This window comes from Bison bison, unplaced genomic scaffold (assembly GCF_000754665.1).
Source record: "Bison bison bison isolate TAMUID 2011002044 unplaced genomic scaffold, Bison_UMD1.0 scf7180017864531, whole genome shotgun sequence".
Taxonomy (NCBI): domain Eukaryota; kingdom Metazoa; phylum Chordata; class Mammalia; order Artiodactyla; family Bovidae; genus Bison; species Bison bison.
Window position 1 is genome coordinate 6,644,145 of NW_011495081.1, and position 18,090 is coordinate 6,662,234.

General features: G+C 38.5%; 1 protein-coding gene across 2 annotated transcripts in view; it reads right to left on the reverse strand.

Annotated features, from left to right (window-relative positions):
- Nucleotides 1–18,090, reverse strand: part of LOC104982443 — a 133,675-nt gene that overhangs the window by 97,518 nt on the left and 18,067 nt on the right. Inside the window, exons 1-3 of one of the 2 annotated variants that reach the window (XM_010831812.1) lie at nucleotides 16,762–16,810; nucleotides 9,073–9,111; nucleotides 6,419–6,662 (exon numbers count right to left, since the gene is read on the reverse strand). In XM_010831812.1, the coding sequence (XP_010830114.1) occupies nucleotides 6,419–6,636 (218 nt within the window). In that variant the 5' untranslated portion in view covers nucleotides 6,637–6,662; nucleotides 9,073–9,111; nucleotides 16,762–16,810. Of the gene's footprint in view, nucleotides 1–6,418; nucleotides 6,663–9,072; nucleotides 9,112–16,761; nucleotides 16,811–18,090 lie in introns of those variants that run through there. The other variant, XM_010831813.1, reaches the window with a different exon arrangement.

The following is an 18,090-nucleotide window of genomic DNA, read 5'->3' on the forward strand; positions in this document are numbered from 1 at the left end:
ATCTTCCTGACCTAGAAATCAAACTCATGTCTCTTGCCCCTCCTGCACTGCAGGCAGATTCTTTACCACGGGGTCACCAGGGAAGCACCAAGTATACTGTAACCAAGAATAACTCCAGAGTTCAGTGTGTGCCTTCTTCTGTTCTGATGAATGGTAGGAGCCTTCTCGCAAAGCAGCCCTCTTTGCACCTGGGCATTCCTGACACTAAAGACCCGCTACTCTGCCCTTCTCAGGTGGCCTGCCTTGGGATGGGTCAGTTCAGGTGTCCTGCTCCTCTCGCTGCTGAACCACACATGGCTGATGTGTCAGCATGAAAGTCAGACCCCACTGCACGCTCTGATCTTTCTCCCTGCTGGCCTGCTTTGTGGTTTCCTGGCCTGAGGATGCAGTGTGTGCATGCTAAGTCACTTTAGTCATGTCTGACTCTTTGCAACCCTACGGACCGTAGCCTACCAGGCTCCTCTGTCCATGGGGTTCTCCAGGCAAGAATACTGGGGTGGGTTGCCATGCACTCCTCCAGGGGATCTTCCTGACCCTGAGAAGGTTGCAGGGATTGAACCTGCATCTCTTATGTCTTCTGCACTGGCAAGCGAATTCTTTACGACTACAGCCACCTGGAAACTGGAGTGGGTTGCCATCCCCTTCTCCAGTCGATCCTCTCAACCAGGGATCGAGCCCAGGTCTCCTGCATTGCAGGTGGATTCTTTACCATCTAAGCCACCACAGGAGCCCAGTAACAGGTGGGAAAAACAAGCGTGGGAGACTGAGACCTGCCCTGCAGCCCCGGGAGGCAGTGTTTCTTCCTGCCACTGGGAAAGGAAAAACCCTGGGTGATCAGCATGGTCTGAGGCTGAGTTCTTTTGTTTAGTTCTTTCAGGAATACTTACTGAGGGAAAACAGAATACCTGCCAGGCAGGGCAGTCTACTCAGGATACAGAAGAACGATGAAGGTCCTATCCTGCCCTCAAGGACCTCACAGTCAACTGGACAGACAGAGGTTCTATTTCACAGGAGGAAGAGATTGTCAGCTCCCCTCTGATGAGAGTGCAGCCCTGAGAGGCAAAGCCGAGAGGATAGTAAAGACTTAATAAACATCCTAAGACTATCTGTTTTAATGATTATTCTGGAATGAAATACAGTTACCAAGTCAATTGCTGAAACACAAGCACATTCATAAAGTACTGAAGGATACTCCAAAACAGTTTATTTCCCCTCAAGAGCTTCAAGATTTCCCTGACAATACTTACTTACATTGGTTGGGTGAACCAATTTTTAATAAGCAATGCAAAGGTAACTTTCAGTCCCAAAAGGACAGACTTCAGCATTACTTGGAAAACACACTGGTCATGTCAAACTGCTGGCATTTAGACACCCATTTCAGATGTTTCAAAGACCAAGATGGAAATACTGAACACCAACACTGACTTTTATCAAAAAGAAAAAATAGTTAACATTTACTAAGTATGTATATTTTACCAGACACTGTGCTAATGGCTTCATATCCTGTATCTCATTTGGTCTCCACAGCAATCCTCGAGGTAGATTCTAGTATTATTACTGTCTCCATGTTACAGATGGGACAACTGAGTCTTAAGCAGATTAACTAACCTGTCCCCCAGCCATCACTGGAGGAGGCAGACGTCACCTGACAGTCTATCCACAGGGGCCACACCCTTAACCAGCACACCAACTGTCTCCCCTTACTGGCCAGTCCCCAGTTCCTGCCTGGGACATCTTTTTTCAGCGGTTTGGCCCAGACTAGGTTTCAGGATAAGTTCCTTCTTGGTGATAAGCAGGGCCCACGATCTCTGACAGCTGTTCCCCGCTCTTCATCATCGTCTGAAACAATCAGTAAGCATTAGAGAGTACTTTTCCCTTTACAAAGGTGATAATTAGATAACAAGCTGAGATTAAAGTAATTACAGTTAGACAGCTGGCGAGGCAGCACAGTCATGTTGAAATACTGTTGGTACTTCAGCATCTGGTTCTAATAACAGCATAGGCTAAAGGATTTTACATTAATTACAGAACATAATTTAATATAAACATATTTAATTACAATTGATGAGCGATAAACTGTTCAAGAATGACTTAACCCCTTCTGCGTGTCAAAGTAATGGGAACTTTGGGCAGTCTGCGTGGCCTCTTCTACTCTTTCTCTCCTTCCCCCTTCACACCCTCCATTACACCCTGGTTCTCTCTCCTGGAGAAAACCCTCCTCAAAGACGGAATCTTCTAGACACGGGTGTGGTTCATTGATTACCCCACGTTGTTTGGCACATGTGCAGAGCCACCCATCCTTGGAAAAGCCAGGTGGAAGAGGGCCAGCGAGCAGGCCAGGCTGGGAGGCACCGCTTCCACCTGAGCAGCTGCCTTCCTCTCACTGACAAAATGAGCCTGCCTCTCCCTGGCTGGTCTTCCCAGGGTCCTCACACCTCTCTGTGGTGCTGGCTTGGCTTCTGACAGTCAAGTGAGCAGCCTATTAAACAACCTTCGGATCTCTTAGAAAACGTATGAAGGTGAATCCATTTTTTGTCATGATCAGGAAGTTCTCTGGTCACAATAGTCAGGGTATTTTCACTGTTTGGGAGTCAATGTGTAATGTATGGGGATTTCTACATTAAACAGGACTCTACCATGGCAGAAATTCTTCCTCACGTGCTGCCAACCCCCTTCCCTATCCCCCAAGACTGGCAGAAGCAGGACCTGGATGAAACGGTTGATATCAGATTGAGACCACACAGACACGATCTCCACTGGGTGAAGGACTCAACCGCTATCTGCACACTGCCTTCTAGAAGGCCCACTTGCAAATGGAAGACTTCAAAAGTCACAAAAGCGATGTTGTAGACTGCATGTCTGCGTTCCCCCTCGAACTCAAATATTGAAACCCTACCCTTCGCTGGAATGTATTAGGAAGGAGGTGGAGTCTCTGGGAGGTAATCAGGTTAAGATGAGGTCATGAGGGTGGCTCTGTCTCTCATTTCTTGGTCATGAGAGGATACAGCAAGAAGGCAGGTGTCTGTAAACCAAGAAGAGGGCCCTTCCCAGAACTTGCCCACGCTGGCACCCTGATCTGGGCTTCCCAGCATCCAGAACTGGGAGAAAGAAACTTGTTATTCAAGCCAGTAATTTGTATTTCTACTGGAGCAACCCAGGGCTTCCCAGGTGGCACTCACTAATGGTAAAGAACCTGCCTGCCAATGCAGGAGACATAAGAGATGCAGGTTTGATCCCTGGGTTGGGAAGATCTCCTGGAGGAGGAAATGGCTACCCACTCCAGTATTCTTGCCAGAATTCCACAGACAGAGGAACCCGGCAGGCTACAGTTGATGGGATTACAGAGTCAGACACGAATGAAGCAACTTGCACGCGCACACACACACACACACACCTAGCAACCTAAACTAAGACACACCACTAGCTCTCAACTGCAATAAAATTAAGAGTCAACCCAAAGAAATTACAAGGCTGATCCTTCCTTTAAAAAGAATAAGTAGTCCTGGAGTGAGTTTGGAAAATTCATTGTCAAGTTTCCCTATGTGACAAATGATGTGAAATTACAAAAAGCCTCAAATACTGTTTTTACCTCCTGCTGTGGATTTCAAAGTCTAAAGCACACATTCTCCTAAAAGCTAACACGAGTGCTGAAAAAAACATTTATTATTCATAAGTAAGCAAGTGTAAGCCAATTCTAGAGGAACCACTGACAGGTGCACACGAAGTAGAATTAGTGAGACAATTCAGGACCACAGAGCATGTGAGAGAACCAGGCAGTCTCAGGTTGTTCTATTCTTTTGAAGAAAGAAGACATTAATTTCTCTATACATAGCAAATTTGCACGATGCGCGCAAACTATAAGGTACATCTCATAGATTAAATCATCCTGCAGAAGTGAGGAAGGGACAAGAGGAGAAAGTAGCCAATAAAGCATTTGCTATTTAACAAGTTACCACTATCATCAAAATTAAAAGCTCATGCATGTCAATGGACATTACCAAGAAAGTAAAAAAAAAAAACACACAGAATGGGAGAAAATATTTGTCTTTTCCCTTTTTCCCATAGTCCTACCCAAGCAGGTGGGGATCTTTCTTACAGCTTTGGTTGCATGAGATCTTCTGCAGGCTTTCAGTAGATGTTCTTGAGAATTATTCCACATGTAGATATATTTTGATGTATTTGTGGAAGTGTGTGAGCTCCACATCCCTCTACTCCAACATCTTGATCTCCGGGAGAAGTTATTTGTGAATCATATATAATAAGGGTGTAGTATTCTGAATATATAAAGAACTCTCACAACCCAACAATAGAAATCCAAATACCCCAGTTGAAAAATGGGGAAAGGATCTGAATAGGTATGTTTACAAAGAAGATATACCAAAGACCAACCAGCACATGATAATATCCTGAACATCATTAGTTATCAGGGAAATGCAAATCAAAATGAGATACCACTTCATATCCACCAGGATGACGACAAGCAAAAAAGACAGATAGTAACAAGTATTGGCAAGGATGTGTAAAAATTGAAATCCTCATCATTTTGGTGGGAATATAAATAATATAGTCATCATGGAAAACAGTTTGATGGAAACTCAAAAGTTAAATATATAAGTTACCATTGATTCAAGCAATTCCATTCTAGGTACATACCCAAAAGAACTGAAAACATGTCCACATAAAAACTTGTACACAAATATGCATAGCAGCATTATTCATGATAGCCAAAAAGTGGAAATAACCCAAATGTCCATCCAATGACAAAGGAACAAACAAAATACAGTACAACAATACAATGGATTATTATTTAGCCATAAAAAGAAACAAAGTACTAATAAAAGCTGCAATATTGACCAACCTTGAAAACGTGATGCTAAGTGAGAGAAACCAGACACAAAAGATCACATATAGTATGATTCCAGTTATATGAAATGTCCAGAAATGGCAAATCTATGCAGACAGAGGATGGGAGCAAAGAGAAACTGACAATGCCTACTGACAGATATGGGGTTTCTTTTAAGGGAGGAGGGGTGATGGAGTTCTGGAATTAGATGGTGGTGATGGCTAGACAATGTTGTGAATATACTAAAACCACCAAATTGTTTGCTTAAATGGTTTTAAAACAGCACGTTTTATGGTGTGCTTCCATTGTGGCTCAGCTGGGAAAGAATCCGCCAGTGATGCAGGAGACCTGGGTTTGCTCTCTGGGTTGGGGAAATCCCCTGGAGAAGGGAAAGGCTACCCACTCCAGTATTCTGGCCTGGAGAATTCCATGGACTGTATAGTCCATGGAGTTGCAAAGAGTCCTACACAACTAAGCGACTTTCACTTTCATGTTTTATGGTATATAAATTTTATCTCAGTTTTTTTCAAGCTACCAATCTGGGAAATGGAGCCTAATCCCACTAGGCAAGCCTGGGAGCCTGTGTACAGCATGCAGCTCAGGTAACTTATCCGAGGATTAAGGAAGTTGGGGTATTCATATTATATACTAACTCCCATCAATCAGTGACTGAAGGTTGCTTTTAGGGAGCACTGATACCTTGCACTTCTGGGGTGCCTGCAAAAGGGGTTCTGGTGGCCAGAGAAAGTCCTTAGGCAAAGAAATGTTAGTGTTGATAGCTGACAGTCAGGCCAGCATGCCCTGAAAGGTACAGGCAAGGGGGTTCAGGCAGTGGGCCGACAATCTGCTACTCTCTCATCACGTTGTTTTAGGATTAAACAAGAAAGGCTGTGCAAAAGGCTTCACAGTGCTAGACACAGAGAGAACTCTCAATATATGTGAGTTATTTTTTACAAAGACTCAATAAGGTTAAATAATTTGATCCAAACTACACAGTCAATACAAGTTGGAGCTGGGATTTACACAGCACTCTGTGCAGCCCAGTCTTTCATATAGAGAATATTAACAAGCATACACTAACCAATCTTGCAAACACACTTCAGGCAGCAATCCTGTCATCATGGTGTTCAGAGGCTACAATACGCACCTTTACTCTTTAGTCTCTCTCTCCTCCCCTTTATGTGCCCTCGGTGAGGGAAGCAGCTGCTTTCCTCACAAAAAGGCCTTGAGGGCTGATGTTACTGTCTGCTCAAGTTTCAGGGTTTGGATATTACATGGCTTGCTGTGTAGCTGCTTAATTGAGATTCAAAGCCTGCACATTTGCTGACAATTTAGTGCAAAGGACCAAGACAGACAAACACCTGTGACTGCAGGAGCGGCAGGGCAACAGTATCCTCCTCACTCACCTATCGGTCCGGCTGTTCTCCAGAGTACCCTGACTTCAACAAAGGAGCCGTATCAGCAAAAACTCTAGAGGAAAATGGGCATCTCCTCCCAGAAGGCCCCGCACTTGCCCCCACCAGAGCATGCCAGAAAGGAGACATGAGGATGGGGGATGCAGAGCCCCGCACCGACCTGATCAAATACTGGTTGATAATCGTGTCGAAGTAGCTGTAGTACACAACATTGTTCACGTGGCCGTACTGGTCATTGTCCTGCCACCTCGTCTGGATGGGCAAGAAGTACCCATAGGCCTCCTGGTGCCGATGGCGATCCGCAGCTCGCTGGTTTTCTGATGCTGTAGCCAAGGAACGGCCATTCCTAGGAAGCAGCCTTGAAACCCAAGAGGTCATAGTGGGCTTGCTGCCTTGGACAGTACCTTCAAGAGAAAGAGCAACAGAGGATGAGAATGGTCTTCAGAAATCTTGATTTTAGTTTTACAAAGGCAATTGCATTAAATCCTGACCATTGGTTTCAAAAGGAAATGAGACTTTTTTTTTTTGGCTAGGAAATAAAATCCAGGTCCTTACCACAAACCTACTGACTTTTTAAAAAGGATTCCTTATTTAAAAGGTTTTGACACACACTGACAAAAACAGGTGACGCCTTTGTTTGAATTTGACCAGTAAGAATTTAAAGTACGTTTCTACAGAGGTGCTCTGCTCCACAAAGTATTTCAAGGAGGGCACTGTTTCTGAAAAAATCTGTACCCTCACTAAGGGCATCAAGACAGAGCTTAGGCAACCAGCATAAAATAAAATGTTTACCAGAAAATATCATCAATTGGGCCTATCAACTGTAAGGTTTTTTCTTTTGAGGGCATTAATTTTCTTTTAGAACAAAAGTAACATCCTATGGGAAATGTTTAGATGACGCACAAAGGAGGAAAAAAATCCAACAATACCAGCTATTAACACTTCCATGTGCATTATTCCAGTCTTATATATCTGCATACATATTCTTCAGCAGGATCATACTGCTCATGTTGTTTTGTAATCTCCTGTGCTTAACAATACTCGCTAATGTTAAATAGAGAGCGTCTATGCTGTGCTGTACTTAGTCGCTCAGTCATGTACGACTCTTTGCAGCCCCACGGACTGTAGCCCACCTGGCTCCTCTGTCCATGGGGATTCTCCAGGCAACAAGAGTGGGTTGCCATGCCCTCCTCTAGGAGAGAGTAATAAATACGCTTAAACATTATCTTATGTCACTTGCAATGCTGGATTCTGTTATATTCCATTGTATAGAAGCACCACAATTTATCAAATTTTCTTTTGTTGCATACTGAGGATTTTGATTCCAAGTTTGTTAATTGGGATTGGAATCTTTGTAAATAAACCTTCACACACATCTGTGATTATCTTCTTAGGATATATACTTAGAAGCAGAATTGCTGGGTCAAAGAGTAAATTGTTAAGGATTTTGATATAAGTTAATGCCCTCCAGAAAGGTGGTACCAATTTATATCCTCCATAGCAGTGTACAAGCAGGCCAATTTTCTTGTCAATTTTAAAATGTTTTATCCATTTGACTGTGTTCTCTCATTTCCATACACATTTAAAGAGATGTGCTCAGTGAAAAGATGACTGCTGCTACCATCTATGATGGAATAACCAGTATCAGAATAACCCCTCTGAGAACAAGTACAGGAACAAGATGAAACATACAAGGAAAGCTGTGTGGAGACTTAGAAAAATCAAGGCAGCAGGGCTCTCCAGGCGGCACCCCCGAGGACGGGGTAACACTCTTGCCACTGCTGTTTCTCATCAGGGCATTTGTCAATCTGCCACATGGGGAATAAAGGCTGAAGAAATAACAGCAACCTACAGGGTTGCACAGAGTCGGACACGACTGAAGCGACTTAGCAGCAGCAGCAGCAGAGCTTGCAGTAAGTAGTCTTGCTGTGGTGGAAGAGTTGACAAAAATTGAAAGGCCAGCATCCTGGAGAAAGTGAGCAAATTCCCCTCAAGGTCTTTGCTGACTCTCAAGCTGCACATGCTCAGAGAAAAGAGAGAAATCAGCTGAAGCAACTGTATGCGGCTAAAGTCTCAGGAGGAGACGACAGTCTCATTACACTGAGGACCCAAAAATGAGCTTTCAGGGCCCCAAGGAGGAGGGCGAAGACTCTAGACTTTCAGTTTCGACCCAAGAAGTATTACTCCCTTAGAATGAAGGCAAACTTTACATTGTCAAACCCTGATCAAGATTATCTACCCATGTATCATCTGTCAGCTAGTAGAAAATGAAATCATCTCTGAAGGGAAACACCACCATTCAGAGCCTGTACATCATCCTTTTATACACAAAGACTGGCCTTCATTCAAACATACCAAGTCTACTAGCAAAAAGGAACAGAAGAATTAATTTTAATAAAATAGAAACAGTCCCACAGACTCACACAGATTTAAAAATAGCTATGATTAACATACATCAGAGATAAAAGGCTAATATCCGTCCCAACACATAAAGAACTCTAAAACTGAAGGGGAGAAATGTCAAAAACCCAATACCAAAATAAGCAAAAGTCACAGACAATTCACAGATAAAGATTTTAAATGACTTTTAAACATTTGAAAAGATGGACAACTTTAGTTATAATAGAAATTATACCTGTGCTGAGATACCATTTCTCAATGATTAGATTTGGTAAAAATTACAAAGCTTGATAGCACATTCTATTGATAGAGCCATGAGGAAAGAGACTTTTATACATTGCTGGTGGGAATGTCTCCCACACCGTTATGGGAGGAGAATTTGACAATATCTAACAAAACCACAAGTAAGCTTACCTTTTAAATTGCATCTAATAATTTTCCTTGAAAATACACCTTCAAGAATGTAAAAAAAAAAAAAAAGAAAGAAAACATATACATTATTTGTAACTAAAAAATATTGTGAAAAAACACATTAAAAAAATACACACATAAGAGATTGGTTGAATGAGCTATGGTATATTCACACAGTACACACAGTAGTATACTGAAAGTCACTTGGTCTTGTCCGACTCTTTGTGACCCCGTGGACTGTACAGTCCATGGAATTCTCTAGACCAGAATACTGGAGTGGGTAGACTTTCCCTGCTCCAGGGGATCTTCCCAACCCAGGGATCAAATCCAGGTCTTCCGTATTGCAGGCAGATTCTTTACCAGCTGAGCCGCAAGGGAAGCTCCAATACTATACTATGTAACTGTAAATAAAAACTAAATAAGACATGATATGGAATGATTTACAGAATATATTTGTTGTCAATCAATAAAAGCAGTGGTTTTTAACCTGGTGGTCCAGTGGTTAAGAATCCACCTTTCAATGCAAGGGACATAAGTTCAATGTCTGGTTGGGGAACTAAGGTCCCCCATGCCAGGGGCCAAACTGAGCACTGGAGAGTACACGTGCCGCAATGAAAACCCAGCACAGCAAAAAAAAAGAAAAACAAATCAATAAAAGCAAAAGGGGATACATAGAACGATACTTTTGTGCAAGAAAGAAGAGGAAATAAGATAATATAAATGTGTTTACTTTTATTTAAAAAACAAATCCAGGAAGAATAAACCAGAAATTTACAAGACTGCATTAAGGTGTATGGGGTGGGAAAGGGGAAGTAATACTCCACTTAATATAGATTTTTGTGTAATTTTGAGTTTTGGAAGTATGTTAATGCTTTACATACTCATACAAAATAATGATGATGATGATGATGATGTTAAATTAACAGTGATGGAGGGGAAAGAAACCAAAAATGGAATACAAACAGAAATAAATGAGCCTAACTAAAATTCAAATGAATAACATAATCACACTGAAGGGAAAAATAATTACTTTTGAATGCAGAGTTTTAATTATATACTCTCAGTTTGGAAACAAAAATCTTTTTACAAGCATTGAACACTAGTTAATCAGCATGATTTTTTATAGTGGTAGGGGTAGCAAATCTAAAACACTCTCTGTGAATCTAAGCCTAGGCAAGTGAGTAAAATATACTGAGAATAATCTTAGCCAGATTCGTCACTTGTGAAAAGGATTTACAAACATAGAAAGGAAAAAGACTAAACTGAACATTCTCGTGTTAGATTAGATCTGGGAGCATCAATATGAACTCCATGGTTAGAGGCAGAGATGGAGATTTCCTAATCCAGCTGAGACTAGATATAATATAGTACATTTTCCACTGCATCAATATGAACTCCATGGTTAGAGGCAGAGATGGAGATTTCCTAATCCAGCTGAGACTAGATATAACATAGCACGTTTTCCACTGTAGTAGAAAATCAGCACACTTGGTGTCTGCTTCCCTGGTGGCTCAGCTGGTAAAGAATCCACATGCAATGCAGGAGACCTGGGTTTGATCCCTGGGTTGGGAAGATCCCCTGAAGAAGGGAAAGGCTACCCACTGCAGTATTCTGGCCTGGAGAATTCCGTGAACTGTATAGTCCATGGGGTCACAAAGAGTCGGACATGACTGAGCAACTTTCACTTCACTTCACTTGGTGTCTAGACTTAAGTTTCTTTTTCCTTTTTTGGCCATGCCACGCAGCATGTGGACTCTTAGTTTCCCAACCAGGGACTGAACCCTATCCCCTGCATTGGAAGCATGGAGTCTTAACCACTGGAACCACCAAGGAAGTTCCCATATCTAAGTTTCTAAATACCCACCTCCACACAAAGGAACCAAGGCTCCTTAAAGGATACAACTGATTACAATGCTAAGGCAGATAAAGTAAAAGATGATCCTGGAATATCTCACTGTGCCAGAAAGTAATGAAATGTACAAAGAATGATGAGCATGTCAAAAGTTCATGGGAGCTTGTTTGAGTGGGTTCCCAAGGGCCAAATCTGAAATATCTGATATCAAATTAAAACGAGATCAATGGATTATAACATCTTGAATTAAATAACAATTCTTAAGTCTACCAAATTAATAAATGGGGGTGAAGGAAAGTTACCCCTTACATAAGTATTCTGAGTAATAAATGTAGAAAGGATAACGGAGTTAGAAAAATCATTATTGTGCAAGTACCATAGGCTTCACTTTTACTTTTCACTTTCATACATTGGAGAGGGAAATGGCAACCCACTCCAGTGTTCTTGTCTGGAGAATCCCAGGGACGGGGGAGCCTGGTGGGCTGCCGTCTATGGGGTCACACAGAGTCGGACACGACTAAAGCGACTTAGCATAGTAATAACTGATCCAGTCAACAATCATGGATGATGGATGTAAAGTATACTGGGTACAAGTCTGAAGAGAAGCAGATAACATCCATGATCTCAAAATAGTTCCCCACAAATTATTTATTCATTACAAATTAATAATATTAAGTTTATGATGGCTCATACTGGTAAGACATCTCCTTACGCAAGTTATCAAAGTTAGTATCACTAATAGTGAATCAAATGAACATCAACTGCCTCCTGATACAATGGCCTGAGAAGGACACAACATCACTTTTGTGTTATTTTACAATGTTATTGCATTGTAAAATATCTGAATTTAATCATAATGAAACACCAGAGAAACCAAAATTTAAAAATTCTACAAAGTACTTTCTTTGTACTCTTCAAAAATATCAAGATCATGAAAGACAAAGGGAGAAGAATTGTTTCAATTAAAGGAGATTAAACAACCATGACAACTAAATGCAATGCATAATCCTAGATTACATACTTAACTGGGAAAAGATGTTGCTATAAGGGAAATTATTGAAATAATTGACAAAATTTTAATTTAGATTGTAGATCAGATAACAGTATTGTATCAATACTAAATTTTCTAATTTTGAAGTTGTACTTCAGTTACATAAGATAAATTCCTTGTTTTTAGTAGATACAAACTGAAGAATTTAGAAATAAACAAGTATGACATCTGCAACGTTTTGCCAAATGGTTCAGAAAGAATACTGTGTGTGTGTTGGGTAGGTAGGGGGATAATACACAGGCATGAAGGAAAAGATGAGAAAGTAAATGAGGAAAAAATGTAAAATATTGATGAATCTAGTAGAAGATATAAGTAATCCTAATTTAAGATTGACTATAAGTCAAGGAAGCATGGTATAACCTCTAGGATAATCAGAAAAAGAATATTTAATTAACAAAGGAAAAATTAAACAATAAAGATACTTTTCAAAGCCAAAAGAAAGCCATATGTCAGGTGAGAGGACCAAAAACAGATTGAGACCAAAAAAAACCCAAAAACAAACTGTAAGATAGTAAGTAGATAAGAATAAAAATTAGCAATAATTACATGAATTGCAATGAAGTACTCCAAATAATAGGCATAGACTCTAAGAATGGATATTTTTAAAACCCAACATAGTTTTATAATAGACATAACTTAAATACAAGGAAACAGAAAAGTCAGTAGTAAAATGACAGAAAACATACAAACATAAACAAGAAAAAAGGTAACATAGATATACTAATGACAGACAAAACAGATTTTAAGGCAAGAAGTATTACTACACACAAAAGAGAAACTTTGGTAAAGATAAAAAGGTCAATTCAACAGGAAGATTTCATAACATAGCCTCAAATACAGTAAAAACTAACAAAACGAAAGGACTAATAAATTCCCACTTACAATGTGTAGCTCTAACACACCTCTCTCAATAGCTCAAAGGAGAAGCAGAAAATAAATTAATCTATAGAAAATTGAACATGATTAAAAACAACACAGGGCCCACTGATTGGAGAATATACATTATTTTCAGGTATATATACAAGTTACCAAAATAAAACATATACTAGGCCATAAAACAAGTCTCAACAAATTTTAAAGAATTAAAATCAGAGTATGTTCTCTGACCACGGTGGAATTAATCTAAAAATCAATAACAATAACTACAACAAAAACACAATTATAAAATCTCCAAAAGCCAAATAATAAATAAAGTTAAATAGGAAATCACAATGGAAAATAAGAAAACATTTTCAACAGAATGGCAATAAAAATATGACATATAAAAACTTATGGGATATACCTAACCTGTAGCTAGAGAAAACACAATAGTTAAATGAAAATCTAACGATGAAAAGGAATGATCTAAGGATCCATCTCAATAATCTTGAAAAAGAGCAGCAAATTGAACTCAAAGAAAGTGCAAGAATAATAATGAAGATAAGAACAAAAGGCAAGAAAATAGACCAAAAAAAAAACAACAAAAAACCCCACAGTAGAGAAGAAGTCTTTTTCTGTAAAGGGACAAATGGTAAACATTTTAAATTTTGTGGGCCATATGCTACAACTACTCATCTCTGCCATTGTAATGCAAAAGCAGTCATAGTCAATACAAAATGAATGGACACAGCTGTGTTTCAACAAAATCATATTTACAAAACAGGTAATGGGTTATATTTGACCCATGGGCCATATTTTGTCAATCCCTGCAGCAGAAAATATAATAAAGCTAAAAGTTTGTTCTTTGAGAAAATAAAACAAAGCAAACAAAATTGATTAAAAAAAACAGTGAGTATAAAGAGAAAAGAGGGTACAAATTATCAATATAAGAAACAAAAAAGGGATATCACTACAGATCTCACGGGTATTAAAAAAGATAAGATGTTATAAATAACTTTAGATCAAAAAATTTGGTAATTTAGGTGGAATGGATAATTCATTTTTTAAGATACTAACTTACCAAAACTGACACAAAAAGAAATAGAAAATTCAAATAGCCTTATATCCATTTAAATATGCATCTATAATTAAAAGCCTGTCAACAAAGAAAAGCTTAGGACCAAATGGCTTCATAAGTAAGTTCTTTATTTCATGAACTAATACCAATGTTATACAAATTATTCCAAAGAACAGATAAAATAAATTCATTTCTGAACACATTTTATGAGGCCTATACAGCCTTGATACCAAAACATACCAATAAAGAAAAAGTACTACAAGAAAGGAAAAGTATAAGCCAATCTCTCTTATGAACACAGACGTAATAATTTGGCAAAATGAAATTAAATATTGGCATGTCAAAGCTGGGGATATATAAAAGAATAGATCTCAACCAACTTAATTTATAATACTAAGCTGATTTAAAACTTGAAAACCCATAAATATAATTTACTCCCATTAACTAAATAAATAACAAAAGTTATATCGTCACTAATATATTAAAAAAGCACTTGATAAAATTCAATGTCAATTCATATTAAAATCCTAACAAAGCAGGAATAAGAGAAACTGCCTTAACTAATAAAGAATATCTTTTAAAAAATCTACATTAAGTATATTAATGGTAAAATAGTGAAAGCTTTACCATTGAAATTGGAAATGAAATCAGAATGGCTGCGATCATTTTTATTAAACATTATACTGTGGTCCAAGAGAAAAAAATTTAAGTGATTGTTTTTAGGAAAAAAAATCACCTTTGTTCACAGATGATATGCGTACGCACCTAAAATATTCAAAATAATCTATTAAGGATTAAAAAGTGAATTTAGCAAAGTTCCTTTAAATTATACTTAAAAGTCAATTGTGTTTCTAGATATTAACACTAAACAACTGGAAAAGGAAAATTTAAAACAATACCATTTTTACTAGTAAAACATATGCTACCTAAGAATATTTATCATCAAAAAGATAAATACCAGATACCTAGAAACAGAAGTATTCAAAACTGTGCAAGACCTATGTACTGAAGACTATGAAACACTGCCAGGAGAAATTAAGAATGACATAAATGGAGGGCTATATCATAACTTGGAAGACCAAGTAATGGGGGGGTCTCCCCAATTGATCTATTTAAGTTCGAATAAATTCTAATTAAAATCCCAGCTGGCTTTTCTATGAAAACTAACAAACTGATCATAAATTTTACACAGAACTGTAAAAGACAGAACAGTCAAAACAAACATGAAAAAGAATAAAGTTGAAGAATTTACATTATCAATTATCAAGACTTATTATAAATATAGCATAATTGAAACAGTGGTGTTGGCACAGGATGAACAAACATACTGATGAAATAGAATAGCGGGTCTGGGAAACAGGCCATCCTTATAAGACCAAATAATTTATGAAAAAGGTGCCACTGAAATGCAATGGGGAAAGGATAATATTTTTAATAATTTGTATTTTATAATGAAACTTTATCCCATCTCAAAACATGCACATAACTCAATTCTATATGATTTATAGATTTAAATGTAAAAGGAAAAACAATAAAGTTTCTAGAAAGTATTATAGACTATATTTTTAACATTGGGGTAAGCAGAATAATCTCTTAATACAAAAGGACACAAAAATCACTTATAAAAGAAATGATTAATAAATTTAACTTCTTTTAAATTAAAATTAAGAACTGGTGTTTATCAAAGGACACCAGTGAGTCATGTAATACATATATCCAAAAAGAACTACAAGAATACTGGAGTGGGTTGCCATTTCCTTCTCCAAAATATATAGAGAACCCTTACAGATCAATGAAAAAGAATTACACAACCCAAATTTAAAAAGAAAAAGTTAAAGACTTGAATGGGCACATGATGAAAGAGGATACTCAACTGGCCAATAAATATAATTAAAGGTACTAAATATCATTACCCATCAAGAAGAAAAGAAAGTGAAGTTGCTCAGTCGTGTCCGATTCTTTGCGACCCCATGGACTGAAGCCCACTAGGCTCCTCCGTCCATGAGATTTTCCAGATGAGAATACTGGAGTGGGTTGCCATTTCTTTCTCCAGGGGATATTCTTGACCCAGAGATCAAACCTGAGTCTCCTGCAATGCAGGATGGTCTCTTTACCATCTGAGCCACCAGGAAAGAGCATGAGTATGAGCCATCAAGAAAATGTAAATTAAAACCACAGGTATTTCACTTCTAAACCCCTCATAATGGCTAAATTTTAATTTTGTTGATGACGATGTGGAGCAACTAGAACTTTAATACTCTGCTGGTGGAAGTACAAACTGGTAGATATTAATAGAATTTAGCAATCTATTTCACAATATTTACTAAAAGTGTACAACTTTATATACTATGACCCCGCAGTTCCACTTCTTGTTATACAGTTCGTAAAAATCCCTACATATGTCCCCCCAAAAAACACATACAGGAACATCCATAGCAGTGCTTCTCATAACAGACCCAAACTTAAAACAACACAAGTATTCATCAGTAGTACAATGGATAAAAAAAAAGCAGATATCCATATAACAGAATACTATACAGCCTTGAAAAACAACTTTCTGCTACATAAAATCACATTAATAAACCTCACAGGCATAATTCTGTGTGAAAGGAGCCAAACAGAAAAGAGTAGCTGCTGTGTGATTCCTGGTATGTAAATTCCCAAAACATCAGAAATAATCTACAATGTTAGAAATCAGAATGATGGCTACTTTGGAATGAGGCAAGGGACATAAAGAAGGCTTCTGTGGGGTTAGTAATGTTCTACACCTTGGTCTGGGGTGGCATTTACACAAGTATATGACTTTATAGAAATTCATCAAGCTTCTTTCATCTGTAAAGGTGTTATACTTACGGCATCAGCATGGTAGCAGCTGGTGGCTCAGGCGGTAAAGAATCTGCCTGCAATGCAGGAGACCTGGGTTCAATCCGTGAGTCAGGAAGATCCCCAGAGAAGTGAATGGCTGTCTACTCTAGTATTCTTGCCTAGGAAATCCCATGGACAGAGGAGCCTGGTGGGTTACAGTCCATGGGTTACAAAGAGTCAGACATGACTGAGCGACTAACACTTTCACTTTTCAAAATTTGTTCCAAAAAAGAGTGTGATATGAACAAAAATTACCTCATTACTCTAAATTAAGTATCTAGTGTCCAAAACAATTTATTTTTCCTTTTTATGTATACAAGGAATCTATCTCTTGTCCATTCACCTTCATGCAAACTCAGAAAACTTAAGTGAGTCAAGATTCTTCTTTATTCACTTAATGCCTTATTATATTGATTGTTTTGTGGATATGCACGTAATTACACAGCCGTAAGCAGCCAATGATAAAAATGGACTTTAACTCTCACCTAGTAGAAAGCATAGAGAAGGAAACGGCAACCCACTCCATTGTTCTTGCCTGGAGAATCCCAGGGACAGAGGAGCCTGCTGGGCTGCCGTCGATGGAGTCGCACAGTTGGACACAATTGAAGCAACTCAGCAGCAGCAGCAGCAGTAGAAAGCAAGAAATTACTTAAAATCTTTGATGACCTGAAAATAAACTGCCATCCAAGTGACACTGAAAAAGAGAAGTTTCTTTACTTGCACATCTTTATATGAAACTTTCTTAAGGAATCAACCTGCAACATCTGTTCCTCTTGGTAACACACAGGCCAAAATTCATCCACTTAAGCAATCCAAAAATCTGAAAAGAGAAGAGTGCTCTGCATGGTACTGAGTATCAGTTGACATTTTGACTGACCACTAAGAGAAGTAGAGGGAAATCATTTCTCAAAACAATTTAAAGAACTGTATCATTAAGTAGCAAAGCATACTGGCATAATCCAAAGGAAATCAATTTTGACAACTGCTTCACAAATATTCAGATTTTCCAAACAATATTAATGGAATTCTAAATCCTCTGGGAAAGTGCCTTGACTCCACAAAGAAAGTTATCACAAATGGGCACTTTGCTCAAGTCTAAATGTGTTGGGGAGGAGAATCCTGCCATGCAAAGAAATTCTCAGGAAGCTGTGAAGATATTAGCTATTTGACTCAACTGATTCCAAGCTGAAACATAATAGTACATTATAAATCTGTTTTGATTTTACTTAATCTAATGAAAAAATGTTCATCTTTTTGATAAGTGCTCATTAGCCGTTTTTTTCTGACATAAACAGACAAGAAAGATGTTCTTGTGCT